At 39.8% G+C, this 16,727-nt stretch overlaps 1 protein-coding gene across 1 annotated transcript in view; it reads left to right on the top strand.

Moving 5' to 3' along the window:
* Positions 1–16,727, top strand: part of PXK (PX domain containing serine/threonine kinase like) — a 126,719-nt gene that overhangs the window by 90,766 nt on the left and 19,226 nt on the right. The window contains exons 14-17 of the mRNA XM_089676028.1: positions 3,716–3,793; positions 4,531–4,617; positions 8,887–8,956; positions 14,015–14,074. Of these exons, the coding sequence (XP_089532154.1) occupies positions 3,716–3,793; positions 4,531–4,617; positions 8,887–8,956; positions 14,015–14,074 (295 nt within the window). The remainder of the gene's footprint in view (positions 1–3,715; positions 3,794–4,530; positions 4,618–8,886; positions 8,957–14,014; positions 14,075–16,727) is intronic.

Genomic DNA, 16,727 nt, shown 5'->3' with positions numbered 1-16,727 from the left:
GGCTGCTGACATCACATTCAAAATGGCAGCACCCCACAGAAGTTTTTAGGGTTTTTGTAAGTCTTTACAATCTCCATTCAGGTGTTTCCAGTGAAGGGTACTGTTAATTCTACAGAATACTAAGACATTTTGGACAATTTTGCACTTGTGGCAACAGTTTTCTGTTCCATCATGACTGTTCCCTGTACACAAAGCCATCCCCATAAAGACATGGTTGATGAGTTTGTTTTGAAGGAACCAAAGTGGCCTGTATAGAGGGAGAGTTGACATCAACTCTATTGAACACCTTTGGTGTGCATTGGAACACTGATTATAGGTCAGGCCTTCTTATCCAATCTCAGTTCCAGACAACACAAATGCTTTTCTTGCTAATTGGGCGCATGTTCCCACAGATTCACTCTAAATCATGTGAAAAGCCTTCTTAGAAGAGTGGAAGCTGTTAAACCTCATTCACATTTGGAACACAGCAATTGGGATGTATACAACACCTGTGCATCCCTGTTCCATGGCTGTGGAGCCAACTCCAAATTAATGGCAATGTGTTTGAACTGAAATGTCCAACAAGCTCATGTGTGGTGTGGTGGTCAGGTGTCAACAGACCATGGTTTGGTTATGGTCTCCTCCTGATGTTTCCTCTGATCTGCTCATTCATTTGAAAATCTAATACTCTCAATATACAGTGCTCCTAAATTAAAATGAAGTAAGTAAAAATGAATAAAGTACATTGTCCACAAAATAATATAAATGTCCATTAAAGTGCAACATTCAAGGCTCCTCTTTCATATAATGTACAGGTGTACCTCGGTTTACGAATTTAATGCATTCTCGGGGACGTTTTGTATTGCGAAAAATTCGTAAACCGAAACGCGGTTTCCCGCAGGAATGCATTAAAAACCAATTAATCCGTTCCGGAGGTCAGAAGTTAAAAAAAAAAAAAAGTCGCTGTCACTATAGGTCAGTGCCGGTTTTTAAATGTACTTACCGCTTTTTTTTTTTTTCTTCACTATAGCTCAGAGAATCAGCTTTCACTTTCCCCCCAGCTAAAAGAAAGAAAGTTTCCTTTTAGTTTATTTCCCCCAATTAAAATAAAAAATGTTTCCTTTTAGTTTGTTTCCCGAGATAAAAGAAATAAAGTATCCTTTAGCTAAGGGGAAAGTGACAGCTGATTCTGTGAGCTATAGTGAAGAAAAAAAAGCCGGCAATTGCATTTAAAAATCGGCACCGACATACACTTCGTATTGCGAAAAAGGAATTATTTTCAATGGATTTTAATTCGTAAACTGAAAATTGCGTTAACTGAGGCGTTCGTAAACCAAGCTACACCTGTATTTTCTTCAATATGTAAAGTGCTCTGTGAAAGTTGTGCAAAACAACAATAAATATTGCACCATACGATTTTCTGCACTATAGTGATTCTTCAGTGCTTCGCTCCACAGAACTCATCAGACAACCTTGACCCCCCCATCCCCCGCAATAGAGTAGGTCTGTATGCGCTTTATCTCCCACGAGATTACATATCCAGGACTGTACCACTTTTTCCTGACCGTATCGCTGGGGTTACCATAAAATAAGAGGGGAGAAAGGCCCCAATAGTGTAAAACCATTTTATTAAAGCACCTGATTCATTACAGCAATAACAAAACCATTAGCTAATCCGCCTCCATTGATCTGTGCATTCCGCCATGCCCTTGGGTTTAACAGCTCTATAGTGTTACAAGCTGGCTCCACTATAGCTAGAACGAGCTCGGTTCATCTCCCTGATCGTCACAGGTATCCCACCACTTTCGGGTGTCTCCAGCAAAATGACAGCACTTTCTGTATCTCTGCCCTGAAATACGTTTTGTCGTGATGACATCTTCAGGAGGCGTTGATTTTAATGTCTATGTCCAGCCAAACTTACTTTGTAGTTTTGCATAGAGAGGAGATGGATTTAAACCTGAGTTAGGTTTTACTGCTATCTGGAGATTTCCCCTGTTGTACTGTCCTCATGACACCAAACCACAAGTAAGGGAAAATTCCCAAAAGCAGCACAGACAGAAATACATTTTTAGTAGAGTATGGGAACTGTCTGCTGCATCTTGCCATGTCCCTGTTTCAGGTTTTCCTTCACTTCCTGTCTGGTGAAACTGTTGTCACTGCATCAGAAGAAAAAATGGATAGCAGTAAGAACCTTGACCGTTTTTTTTTTCTCATGTACTTCTTTTCAGCACAGAGAAGGCATTTTCTTCAACCCATGCAGAATGTAATTTGCCACAAATGAATCAGAATTTTACCCCCTTCATAACCAGGCCATTTTTTGTTGTTTAGCACTGCTCTACTTTAACTAGTAATTGCATGGTCATGCAACGCTCTAGCCAAATTAAATTTATATCTTTTTTTTTTTCACACAAATAGAGCTTTCTTTTGGTGGTATTTTATATAAACAAAAAACGGCTTAAAATTCAAAAAATATTTTTTTTTAATTTTCTGCTATAAAACATATAAATTAAAAAAAAATATATCAAATTTCTTCATACAGTATATTTAGGCCAAAATTTATTCTGCTGCATGTCTTTGGTAAAGAGAAAATCCCAATAAGTGTATCTTAATTTGTTTGTGTGAAAGTTGTTCCATCTACAAACGATGGTATATATACTGATGGTTTTATTTATTTTTTTTATACTAGTAATGGTGATGATCAGCAGCTTATAGTGGAACTGTGATAGTGCAGTGGGCAATCTGACACTAACTTACACTGGGTGGTAACTGACTAACTGATATCACCAGTGACACCAATGCAGTGGTTGTGAAGGGTGTGGCTGAGGGCGTGTCAGCAGCAGAGACTAAAAACAATGTAGCCAATACCTTCACAATCCCTAGAGCCGCTGTCACTCAAATGATGTTTTTGCATTTTGTTACTTTTACATACATTAAAGATATTACTGGGTGCAATGTGAGGAACAAAGGAAAGACACCCTCAACTATTGATTTTAAGGTTGATATACACTTTAAAGGATACGTTCAGCTAACATGTTGTGTATTTAGGGTGTAACATATTACTGTGCAGCACCCTGCCTTTCTGCCCCCACCCCACCCCTTGACAGCAGGAGGGGCATCCTCTTCCCGAACTTGCTGTCGTGTTTTGAAAAATAGCGTGGCTGTGCAGGGCTCCAACCGCACAGCCACATCATTTATTCACAGCAATCTGTGAATGAAGAAACTACAAGACCCGTCTTACACCTCTGCAGATGGACTTGTAGTTTTAATGGACTCCGAGCATGCCCGTAGTTTATTCAGTCTTCCTGTAACTGACAGCCTGTACAGAGGTACAGACAGAGTTGTATGAAGAGTCTGCTGGAGTATGCAATGCTCTGGAGGCTCCTAGAAAAAAAGTAATGCACATTTTTTTTATGTGCATTTATTTTTCTTTGGTGTGTGAACTTATGTGAAATGTTACTCCATCCCTACTAAACAACCGAGGTCAGCTAAAAGAATTCATTATTTGCCTTAGATGACCCGAATTTTGTATTGTGTGTCCTGAATTTGTCAGTATACCTGCTAGTTCATCTTAATGTCAAAGAATTTCAAAGATTGTGCTTCAGGTTTTAAAACACACCTGAGATATCACTTGGTTTTTCTGCCACCTGCTGGCAGAATGAAGAAACAGCATCCAAGATTGAAAAGTATACCTTATTTTATTTTTTTTATTTATTTTAACAAGTCTTTATTGTTACAGATTCCTACCAAGTTAAAAGAAGCCCTCAAAACAGCCAAAGAATGTATGGAGAAGAGACTTGTAGAAGAGCAAAAACTGGTAATGTTTTCGAATCGTATTTTGTATGTTATCCTTTTTGTACATATAAAACAGTAAAACAGCGCAAAAAGAATTTTAAATAAATCCCACTGCAAAAAAAAAAATTTTTTTTAAATAAATATATATATATATATATATATATATATATATATATATATATATATATATATATATATATATATGATGCCGTCACTTCCTGTCTTGTTGGCTTAAGCTTTTTCTTGGAGAGTGGTGTCTGGTGATCCTGGAGGTTGGCTATATTCTGGTTTGGAGTGGGGAAAATACAGGAATATCTGGAGGCACACTGACTGGGTCTAGGATCCCAAAAAAAAACCCTAAAAGGGTGTTTTTTCACCAATATCTGGTGAGTGCGGTATACTTTTTTGAGCACTATTTTTGATGAAAGCACGATTTATTTCTTTGGGAAGAGGACTTTCAAGAATATTTATATATTTTTTTTATTTTGATATTTTTATAATTTTTATTTTATAATAATTTTTTCACCAATTTGGAGTGGGACTTATTTTATATATATATATAATTTTTTTTTTTTTTTTTTGCAGAGGGATTTATTTAAAACTCTTTTTGCGCTGTTTTAATGTTTTATATTTAAATTTTTGGTGGGGGTTTGCACTGATGAGCAGCAGCATTTATTTGTATATTTAGTATTAATTTTTACGAATTTGGGCTCTGGTGATTTATGTTTTAAATATCCTTTTTGTACACCTGTACTGTAGATCTACCAGCACAGACGACTGACTCGAGCACAGTCACATCATGGGTCAGAGGAGGAAAAGAAAAAGAGGAAAATTTTGGCAAGAAAAGTAAGTGCATTTTGACAATGTCAGAAGAGGTATTTTTTCTGTTTGAAAGGACTTTAGATGACCACAAACAGTGTTGTTAGGCTTCCAACATGGAAGAATAAATGTAGCAGCATACCTTTCATCCTGATTGTTTCTTGTCACCTTTTTGTACAGTCTTTTTCTAGCATAGTGTGCCTTTACAAGTTTGGTGTGGGGAGTTTCCACTTATAGGATGGAATCTTCCTATGCCGCTTGTTGCCGTGTTCGGGAAACGCATGCAGTAGTCTGTTGTATTGCTTGAGGGATGCAAGCACAATATGGGCTGTGTACTGCTGCTGTGCTCAATGGATGCATGTGAAGTATGGGCAAGCGCTCTGGTGATGTGTCCAAGCACGTGTGCAGTACAGGCAGCACACAGGAATCATGGAGCATGTAGTTCCAAAGATTTTAGATCTGACATGCTCAGGGATGCAGGAAAGGAAAAAAAAATAATAGCTAAAAAGTAAGATTGGCAAACAGTAAACAAAAGTAACATGAAATTAGTTGCTAGTTAGGTGTTATATTACTTTGAGAGCTCAATACCACTATGATTAGATTGTATTGTTAGCCAGCTGTTGGTAACTTTAGCAAGTACTAGGTTTATATGATATCACTTTCTACAACAGCCACACAGTCAAACCTTTTTACCGAATTTTAATGAATAAACCTTTAACCACTTCAATACTGGGCACTTTACCCCCTTCCTGCCCAGGCCAATTTTCAGGTCTCAGCGCTCTCACACTTTGAATGACAATTGCACGGTCATGCAACACTGTACCCAAACTAAATTTTTATAATTTTGTTCACACAACTAGAGCTTTTTTTTGGTGGTATTTAATCATCACTGGGGTTTTTATATTTTGCTAAATTAACAAAAAAAAAAAACAAAAATGTTGAGAAAAAAAAACCCACGTTTTTCTTTCTTTCTGTTTTATAAAAGTTTTCAAATAAAGAATTGTTCTTCATAAATTTAAGCCAAGATGTATTCTGCTACATTTCTTTGGTGAAAATAACCCAAATCAGTATTTATTATTTAGTCTGTAGGAAAGTTATAGAGTTCACAAACTATGGGATATATCTGAAAATTGATCAGTACTTAAGTACTGACAGCCAATCTAATTTCTTGAGGCCCAAAAATGTCAGAACAGTACAACTATCCCTCAAATGACCCCTTTTTGCAAAGTAGACAGTCCGACGTATTTCATAAGAGGCATGGTGAGTTTTTTGAAGTTGTAATTTTTTTGTCATAATCTTTCGGAAAATTAAGAAATTAAAAAAATTATTTCACTATTTATTTTTACATGCGGTCACCAGTGCAGTACAGTTTTAGCATATAACTGGTGTGGTGGTGATCAGGGACACTGACTGGTGTCATTTTTTTTTTTATTACATTTTTTTTCTCTTTTTTTAATATTTATTTTTCATATTACACTATGACCAAAGTAGTATAATGTTACCATAGTAACCTTGCACTACTTTGGGGAAGTGATCTGTATTTTTTTTTTTTTTTTTTTAAACACAATTTGATTGCTTATAGCAAATAATTTCTTTGCTATAAGCAACTATTTAACTGAGTGAAATCAATTCATTCAGGGTTTTTTTTTTTTTGTGATTAGCTGTGATTGACCATGGTTAATCACATGACACAGATGGTCTGTGATTGTCCCAGCCTGTGCATGTGATCACTGTGACCATTCACAGCTAGACACACTTGTATACAACGGATGGCATGAAAGAAAGCCATCCATTGTATACAACGGTCATGTGACCTGCTGTGATTGGTCACAGCAGGTCACATGGTACTGGCAACGGGACCGGTACACAGATCTGTCATGGGCCATGTCCGAGGTACATGGCAGGTGACAGATCTCTCCACAGCACGACGCTACGGGCACGCATAAACCATGATCCGGGAAGGATGTCATATGACACCCTCACGGAGGGACGAGGTGTTCGCCTGGCTGTCATTTGACTATAGTGGTTAACTTTGCCTTTCCACTGCTGACAATTACCTGGTTTGGAACCTCCCCTGATTGACCACTTTCAGGGGAAAAAACTGTTCCTGTGTACTGAAAACTTTCAGAATAGATGCTAAGTGAGTGGTTTCTTCTTAATTTACAGTGAAACAGTGCACTGCAGCCTCCCTCTAGAGGTACAAGTGCCAAGGATTAAACTGACCCCTGATCCCTCCTCTGCCCTCCCAGGCAGCTGATCAAACATAGATTCCCTTCCAAGCCCTGTAAAAGTGACTGGGTGGCTGTAGAACTACTAGGATAACTTTTACATGAAAGTAGATCACCAACTCTAAAAAAAAAAAACAAAAAAAACAAACAAAAAAAAAACAATACCAGGATCATGGCTGCAGCCATCATCCTGGTATAACCATTTCCAGTCCAGGATGTATATAAATGTACGCTGGATAGGAATGAGTTAATAGATAGGCACCACTTAAAATTGATAGAATTTTTAAAATTGCTAAATAAGCCAATGGTGATATAAAAATTACCCTCTATTTCAGTCTGCTGCCTCTGTAATGGAGAGGAAGGCTGGCGTTTAGTGGAGCCGATGGCTATATTTTCCTCCCTGCAGCAGCTGAATGCCAGCAATGCTCTCCCTTCCGCCAGCATTCAGCTGCTGCAGGGAGGAAAATACAGCCATCGGTTCCACTAAATGCCGCCCCCTCCTCTCCAGGTTTCTCTTCTTTGTGTTGCCTGGCCCCTGAGTGCACCATTGGACCCCCTGCAGCGTTGCCGGGATCCCCTCCTCGCCCATCTCTCTGGGCTGCTGCAGGGGATCTGTCAGGATGGAGAGTGGGGAAGGGGCCAGTAGTTATGTCATTTACCAGCCCCTGCCTTTTGTAAATAAATACAGTCAGTGATCAGTACCGATCACTGACTGTGTTCATTCTTGACTGAAGCATAGTAAACTGTGTTTACCATGCTTCAGTTTCTGAATGAACAGGAAGCCGCTCAGCACAGAGCACTGTCCAGTTTAGCTGAGGCTTCAGAGTAAAGAACTGGGGAATCTCTGTCCTCAGTCCCTTGCTCTGTCTCAAAAGTGAGCATCATGAGTCTGTTTAGACCCGTGATATTTCATCAAAGCCCCCCAGGGGGGTGCCTAAAAAAAAATAACAAAAAATAATATTTTAAAAAATAATTGAAAACATTTCAGAAAGTAATAAAGTAATACAAGTTAAAAAAACTACTGGCACCGTCCACTGCCCTACTGACCCTGTCCACTGCTGTACTGACCCTGTCCACTGCCCTACTAACTGACACCGCCCACACACCGAATTATGCTCTACTGACACTGTCCACTTCCCTACTGACACTGTTCACTTCCCTACTGACACTGTCCACACACCAAACACTGCTCTACTGACTGACACTGTCCACTTTTAAGGTAGGCGAAATTGTTTTTATTTTTACAATGGCATTTGTTTTATTATCATTTTCTAGGTTTTCCATCCTATTTAGTTAGGCCTTACTAGTTAATAAAAAAATAATAAAATAAAAAGGACATGTTGTTGCCTGATCCTTAGTTAAAAACATTGTACAAGCTGTGTCTATCTCTGGCTTTACAGATTGTTTCGATGTGAGGTTTTGCACTACAGAGATTTTTGATTATGTGTTGCTCAATCACATGCTCAGTTTAAATTGCCAAGGTTTGTGAAAGTAGATGAACTCTAGACAAATAAAATGGGCACAAATGAATGCAGCACTTTAATCGATAATACATCATTGGACATTTTTTTTTTTGTTTAATACAAGCAGTGTAACTACCTGAATTTGACCAGGTTTTAGCATGTTGATGTCCCTATAGAGCAGAGGTGGAGTGTGAAAGGAAGAAGCAGTACAAGAATCCAATCAGTTCATGTGCTGACAAGGATCAGGCTGATAGAAAGAGAAAGCAGAGTGACAAAAAGATGAGCTCATCACTGTGCTGCTTCTCCTTCTCATTGCCCAGCCACAGGATGGGGTGGGTCCAGGACAACCTGGGCTCAGAGGAAGTGAGTTTAATCATTCAGTTCTTCAGACTGAGGACGTTAGTAGCGGGAAAAAAGTACTGCAGGGGCAATTTCTGGTTTGAAGGTAAAGATTACATCAATCTTTGGAATTTATATTGTTTATTGGGATATTCATTTTTATCTTATTTTTAGCTGGAATTCTGTTTTAAACTGTATTCTTTTTAATGCTTGTCTGATTTGGATTAAACCTCCATAAATGATCTGTCCCATTGTGCTTTGTTTAGAAGTCAAAACGCACAAACTGCGATTCTGGAGAGGAGCAGTCAATGAAATGCAACAACTCAAACAATTCAGGTATGAAGTATCCTAATTTCACAAATGTAGCATTGTTTCTTTAAAGTGAACCTGTTCCCAGATTTCCCCTGTAAAAGCACTTTTAAACAAACCTTCACTCACCTCTGTATGGAGAAATTTGAATCTGTAATAAACCCAAAAGCCAAAATGTTTAATGCCAAAAAAAACAAAAAAAACTATTGCAGTAACTGCTTAAAAAGTGTTAGCCGGAGTTCAGCTTCAATTTGTTAGTTAAGTCCTTTTGATTCTGATAGTCTAGCACTTACCAGATTGACAATGCTGCTGTCCAAAGGTGTCTCCATTGCTCCTCCATCCATAGTGGAGACACTTTATGACAGAAGTGTGTTTCTGGCCCGATCACCAGGTTAAAAATAAAGAAAAAAAGAAAACAATTGCAGCAACCAAATATAAGGATTGGTAAGATGTTTTTTTTTTTTTTTTCTTTTTTTGTTTAGGGGTGTAATGCTGCTTTAATTTTCAAACACCGACATTAAAAACTTAGGGTGGAGCATATAGGGTTACATAAAATATCAGGTTAAATAAAGGTAAAAGTAACAACTGAAACCTGACTGTAAAGTCTTTGTTGTTATGTTTAAGATTGAGTAACTTCACATTAAAAGCTAGCGAGGCCAGGGGTGGCTTGTTTTAAATCTTTTTGATTGCTTGTTATTAATATGACTATACTTTAATGTCCATAGTCTGAGCACAGATACAATTTAAGGGAATAATGAGAACTGCAGAAAATATAACTGGGAAGGACACCAGGAAATAGGAATAATGCATTCACACTTTCCTCTGTGTTGTGCTTTCTGACAGAAGTTCAGTGATTCTGTTAGCACATTGGTTCCAGTCTGTGCTTTCTGCTTCTTGTCCTTGGTATTTTATGATTGTAATTAGATGTTGTAGTGGAAGTCTGTCAGTAACAAATGTCAATCATAAAATAACAGGGACACAAAGTAGCGTATTTTGACTATATAGAGTTGTGACAACTCAAAAGATACTTGTCAAAACCAAGCTTCGCCCTTCATAGAGTCTTGTGTACAGCAAACGGTAGGAAAGACATGACCCTATCTGTGTCCATGAAGGAGAATTGGAAAACCATGGTGAATACTATTATACAATTTGAACACTTTTTTTTTTCAATATATACAACTGTAGAAATACACTAGTTAGTTAAACACAGATCAGCCATACCTTATTGACCACCCACCTAATATTGAGTACGCCCTCCTTTTGCCGCCAAAACAACCTTGACCTGTCACTGTGACTAGACCTCTAAAATTACTGGCTGTATAGAGAGATGTGAATAACTGCGGCTGTTGAAGACCCTTCATTAACCACTTGCCGTCCGCCTGCTGTTTATAAACGGCAGGAAGGTGGCAGTCCAGGGGCGGGTTGCCGTTCATAAACGGCACCCGCCTTTTCTAACTGTGCACGCTCCCTGGGAGCGCGCAGCACCGCGATCCGGTATCCGCTGTGTCCTCCGGACACAGTGAAACACCGATCGTTGGACGGGACCTCTGTACGATGTCCCGATCATGTGATCACTGATTGGCCAATCAGTGATCACATGCAAAGTAGTAAGCAAGATGTCACTTGTGACATCATTGCTTACTACGTGTGAAATCTGTGAATGATCACAGAGGTCACATGGTACAAGGCTATTCACAACAGCCTTGTACCATGTGACAAGCTGTAAGCAATCACAGCTCAAACAGTATTTCTCAATGGCTGCAAGAATGCAGACAGAGAGAAAGAGAAATGATTGCTTTTACATCCTATATGGGTGTAAAAGCAATCAGTGTAATAAAAATAAAAAAAAATCTTCATCACCCCCCACAAGTAGTACAGTGTCACCATGGTGACACCGTACTGCTAGGGTGACAGTACGTTAAAAGAAAAAAAAAATAATATAAAAAAATAAAATAAAAATGTAAAAAAAAAGTTTAAAAATTTGGATTTTTTTTTTACTAAAAAAATAACGGAATAAATTTTGGCCAAGATTTATGATGAAATATTATTTATTTGCAAAATTTTATTTAAAAAAACCCTTTTTTTCAAAATTTTTGGACATTTTCATTTACATAGCAAAAAAAAATAAAAATCCCAGCAGTGAATAAATACCACCAAAATAAAGCTTTATCTGTCTCAAAAAAATGGTAAAAAATTCATATGGGTACAGTATTGCATGACCGCGCAATTGTCATTCAAAATATGATAGCGCTGAAAGCTGAAAATTGCCCTGGACAGGAAGGGGGTAAAAGTGTCCGGACAGGGAGTGGTTAAAGGGATCGGGGTTGGCTGCCACACCTGGCCGCTCGGAGCCGAAGCAAGAATCAAAAGATTCCCGCCGCTACAATTTTTATTGGCCTAAATTGCCGATGTGAATGTAGCCTTAACCTGTCAGTGGTCATAAAGTTTTGGCTGATCATTGTATGTCATGGTGCCCTTGGCTTGCTAACCATCCTATTGCTTTATCACTCTAGCAAGCCTGAAAGCAGTATTGTAGCTCCTTCCTTCGTTTCAATTTTTTTTTTAATTCATTCTTTTTCTCATTATAGTCACAAACCACTGTAGTAAATGGACATGTATGACTTGGTTACCTCTCTTTATAGCATACACATTATTTTACTCTTTTTAAAGTGGACCTATATCTGAAATGTAAAGTGAGCTCATTAGCACAGTTTATTATGACAAAGCAAATTATTCAGAAAAAAAAGTAGAAGCCAGGGATATCTTTCACATGTGACTGTGCCAAGGCATACCTGTTCTAATAGTATCATATGAACCTACCAGAAGTCTCACATGTATATCCCACCCATTCTTGCTTCTAATTATTTAATTACATTATTGGTGTTAACCCCTTGCCTACCGGGCACTTATACCCCCTTCCTTACCAGGCCAATTTTCAGCTTTCAGCGCTGTCGCACTTTGATTGACAATTGCGCGGTCATGCAAGATTGTACCCATATGAAATTTTTATCATTTTTTTCTCATAACTAGAGGTTTCTTTTGGTGGTATTTAATCGTCACTGGGTGTTTTACTTTTTGGCACTGATAGGCAGCACTAATGAGGTGGCATGGATAGGCGGCACTGATAGACAGCACTGATAGGCGGCACTGATGATGGTACTGATAGTCAGCAATGATAGGTGGCACTGACTGGCGTCACTGCTGGGCACTGACTGGCACAATTGCTGGGCACTGACTGGCGGCACTGCTGGGCTGCACTGATGGGCACTGCTGGGTGGCACTGCTGGGTGACACTGCTGAGCACAGGTGTGTAGCACATATGGCACTGGTGGGTGGCACTAGTGGGTGGCACTGATAAGCACTAGTGGGTGGCACTGGTGGGCACAGGTGGGTGGCACTGCTGGGCACAGGTGGGCGGAGCCGGTGGGTGGCACTGCTGGGCACAGGTGGGCGGAGCTGGTGGGTGGCACTGCTGGGCACCGATCATCAGGGCACTGATCATCAGTGCCCTGATGATTGGTGCCGATCCCTGCTCTGACAACTGCCACTTCTCGGCAGTGCTTTCCTCACGCTTTGACAGCGTGATCAGCGTGATCAGTGTGTCATTGGACATGGCTGATCACGTGGTAAAAGGCCGCTGTGATTGGCCTTTTACCACATCACGTGATCAGCTGTGTTCGTAGTACACAACGATCACGGAGATTGCCGGGGGCGCGCAGGAGAGCGTGTTCTGGGAGGACGTCGTATGACGCCCTCCCAGAACTGGCTGGCCGCAGTGTAGCCGTCATTCGGCTATTTGCGGTCGGCAACTGGTTAACAGAGTCTACGGTCTAGTTACCCATTAATAGCTTGAATCCCCACTAATAGTAACAACCTCTATGCAATGGATGAATAGTAGACCTGATTCCTTCTGTGATTAGTATAATATTCACTGCTGGATTGTCTTATATTGTTTGTAGGATAAGGTTGTCTGATTCTGGGTTCGCTTTAAGTGCAAAATTTTAAGTATATGTATAGCCACCATTTTGTTTGACTTGGAGAGACTTGGGAAATGTCAACCCCCTGGCAGTAAACGTTCTTTGCAGCTTGTGTACTATTATAGAAATTTCCCAGACCCAGAACAGAATGTTCGAGGAAGTCTCATAAAAGTGAGGGGGGGATTCCCCTCTTGGACATTTGTTCCCTTTGTAATATTTTCCTTGCTTCTTCTTCTTGGGACAACTCTAAAAGTTTGGATTTCCCCTCTCTTTCTTGGTGACAGTGGTCACCAGTACAAATAGAGGGATAAATCTTCCCAAAGGGGGACACAGACAGCGATGTAAATGTGACTGTTCCCGCACTCCAGGGCCGGTTCTAGGGGGATACTGGATGGGCTGTGCCCCCCAGATTTTAGCTGTGTCCCCCCCAATTCTCTGAGAGTGCATATACTGATCCATGAGCCAGTCTGATTCAAGGAGGCACGCTGATGGAGACAATCCATGTAAGGGGGCACTCTGATGAGGACACGTGATGTAAGGGGGCACTCTGATGGGGGTAACTGTTCATATATAAGTAGAGACTTTGATGGGGACACTGATGTAAAGGGGGCACTCTGATGGGGATAACTAATCATATGTAAGGGGGACTCTTATATGGACCCTGATGTAAGGGGGAACTCTGATGGGGATAACTGATCATATGTAAGAGGGGACCCTGATGTAAGGGGGCACTCTGATGGCAACACCCCATATAAAGTGGGACTATGATGAGAACTCCTGATGTAAAGAGGGACTCTGATGGGAATTTCTGATATAAAGGGATGCATGTTCTGTTTAATCATCCTAATCTGTTGACAGCCTAATACATACTGTTTCCCAGGTCATGACACTGTGTGACAGACTGCTAGTGACTCACACACACTGTTGATATTATAACCCCTGACTTTTTGTTTTTTTTTGTTACTGCACCTCCAGATTAGGTAGGCTAGATCCGGCCCTGCCCTGCTCTATCTTAAAATGGGAAAATAAGGTTTTGCCTAGTAATACACTTTAATAAAAATTTGATTTCAAAATCTCAGTGCAATGACTTTTCTCTGTTGATAATTAGGCTCTGGAACGAGTTCTCCTCTCACGTCACCATCATCTCCTACACCGCCTTCTACAGCAGGTCAGTAATATATCCTCTCCTCTTTTCTTATCTTCAGTATTGGAAGGTCATTACCAATGCACCTTATTTATAAATAAAAGTATGTGAGTGGAGAACTGTACTTGCTGTGCTTAGAAACCAATCAAATTCATCCTGAGGTGAGGAGAATGATTGTGGTTGGTTGATAAAAAAAAACAAAAAAAAACAAGAACAGTTCTTTGTTCAGAGACATTCCTATATAAGTCTCTTTGTGTGTATGTGTAGATTGTAAGTGAGTCATAGCCAGCAGTGTTTGTTTTAATGTCTGATTAGCTTTTATATTGAAAAGAAATTTACCCCAGGAAAACATGGTTTAGATGAGGCTTCATACACACTAACTGTAGCAAATGTGTTCAACTCTGGTAGGTCACACTTACTGCATGTTAAACGCATGGAAAGCTGAAACTGATATAATCTGATTGGTGCTCTAGATATCTAAAAGTTATGTGTTCTCAGAATGCTGCATAAAGCATGCTGAAGGCTGTTGCTGAGTCAAGAGCAACCAATCTGTATACCTGGCTGAGATCGTTGTCTACAAAAAATGGCATTTGATGAATACATTTAAAGGATAAGTTCACCTTTTAACAAAAAAACAATAAATGCACATTTTTTTGCAGATATAAAAAAATTTGCATTTACTATTTTTTTCTTTAGGACCCTGGAAACCATTGCACAAGATTGCTAGTGCCATGCAGGTCTCTTGTAGGCTGTCAGTTCAATCTGTCTGTCTGTACATCATACGGGCTGGCAGTTTTGCCAGGACAAATGGATGAACTACCACAGCGCTCAACAGCACCTTGGTAGTTCATTGAGAACTACAAGCCAACTGCCACAGTCGGTACTTTTAGTTTTCCCACTCTCAGAGCCGTGCACACCTGTGTTTTTATAAAAATTGTGACAGCTAGTGGGGGAGAGTATCCCCCTCTAGCTGTCACAACAAGGGATGGGGAAGGGGGGGCAGTCCTACAGCAACATGTTACACCTTGATTATTGGTGTAACATGTTACAGAAGGTGTACTTATCCTTTAAAGTGTAACTCCTAGCAACTGATTATACATTTGGAAATTTACCTGACAAAATTATCGTAGTTTTGTACAGTCAGCTTTGTGATTTAACCACTTGTCTGCCAAGGTATATTTATAAAGACATGGTAAACAAGTGGCTCTCAAAGGGTGCAGTAGTTCCCGTTCTCTCCCGTTCCTATGGAGAGCCTGGGACCTCAGGAAATTGCTTCCCCAGTGAAAGCAGGAGGAACTCAGGGGACACATCATTTATCCGATCCCTCTTGTGATTAATGACCCTGGAAGCGACAGGTATTACATCACTTCTCGAGTCACAGCTATCATTCCTCAGCAAGTGAAGCTGAGGATGCAGCTTTTCAAACACGTTTCAATAGCTACAATGGAGGGCAGGGTAGTCATTTTGGGGAGGAGGGGTTTATGATATCTCCATAAAGAGTACCTGTCACCTGCCCATGCTATCACATGGGGCTTGTTAGCCACCTTGTGTTGGCAATAAAGTGAAAACAAATTGTATAAAATTAACTAACATTAATTTAAAAACGTGTTAAGGAATTCCTCTCACCCCTGCACATACCATATATAAAAAGTGCAGTGTGAGCACATGTATGTAAACATCACTTGCACAATATATGGGAGGTATCATCACGAACATCGGAGTGAGTATAATTCTATGGTCATAGTTCACGGTTAACTCTAAATTGATAATCTGTGAAGGTTTTTAAAGCGTCACCTATGAAGTACTTTGGGTACCATAGGTGCATAGTTGTGCGCAATTCTATGACTTGTTTGGTATCTATTTACTCGATGCAACCAAATTTTTTATATCTTACCAAATAGGGTATAATATTGTGTTTGCTTGCACTAAACTTCATGTTAGTGTATTTTTTCCTAAAAAATATGGTGAACTTGGTGGGTAAGGCATTCACCAAGTGCCCAACACCGTAAAGCACTAATCATCAGCCTACCAATCAGCAAAGAGAGCCTGTCTAATGTGTCTCTAGTTTAAAAATAAATAATTGCCTTTCTCATATACATTATATTGGTTGGACAAGTACTGTGAGATCTTTCTTGTGTAGTTAGCGACATCTTACCCTGCTTTACAGGATAAATTCACTTTTTAAAAAAAATTAATAAATGCCCATTTTTTTTGTAGGTAAAAAAAAGTGCATTTGCTATTTTTTATTTTTTTTGGAGCCTGGAAAGCATTGCACCAGGGATCAACAGATGTTTGGTGCAATGCAGGACTCCTGAAAACTGTCCATGTATCTGTGTGCTCATACATCCTATACGGGCAAGCAGATACAGTCTGACAGGAAGACTGCATGAACTACCAGAGCACTCCCAGTGCCGTGGTAGTTCATTGAGCCTTTATGGCTGTCGGAACTTGTAGTTCATTCATTCACAGAATTCTTTGAATGAATGACGCAGCCATGTGGGCTGAGTCCCGTACGGCCGTGCTGTTTTCAAAAAGTGATAGCTAGTACAGGGAACTTCTCCCTGTACTGCTGTCACAGGGAGGGGGGGGGGGATCGGGCAGTGGTGGGAACATGCACTGTGCTGTACTGCAGTTGTCATGCTTTGTCCCCAGGGTGTTCTGAAAAGTGTTCCTTAAA

Source organism: Staurois parvus, unplaced genomic scaffold (assembly GCF_062004578.1).
Source record: "Staurois parvus isolate SC_StPar_1 unplaced genomic scaffold, SC_StPar_1.0 ptg000162l, whole genome shotgun sequence".
Classification (NCBI taxonomy): Eukaryota; Metazoa; Chordata; class Amphibia; order Anura; family Ranidae; genus Staurois; species Staurois parvus.
The sequence above is the reverse complement of the archived record's forward strand: the minus strand, read 5'-3'. Positions and strand labels throughout refer to the sequence as shown.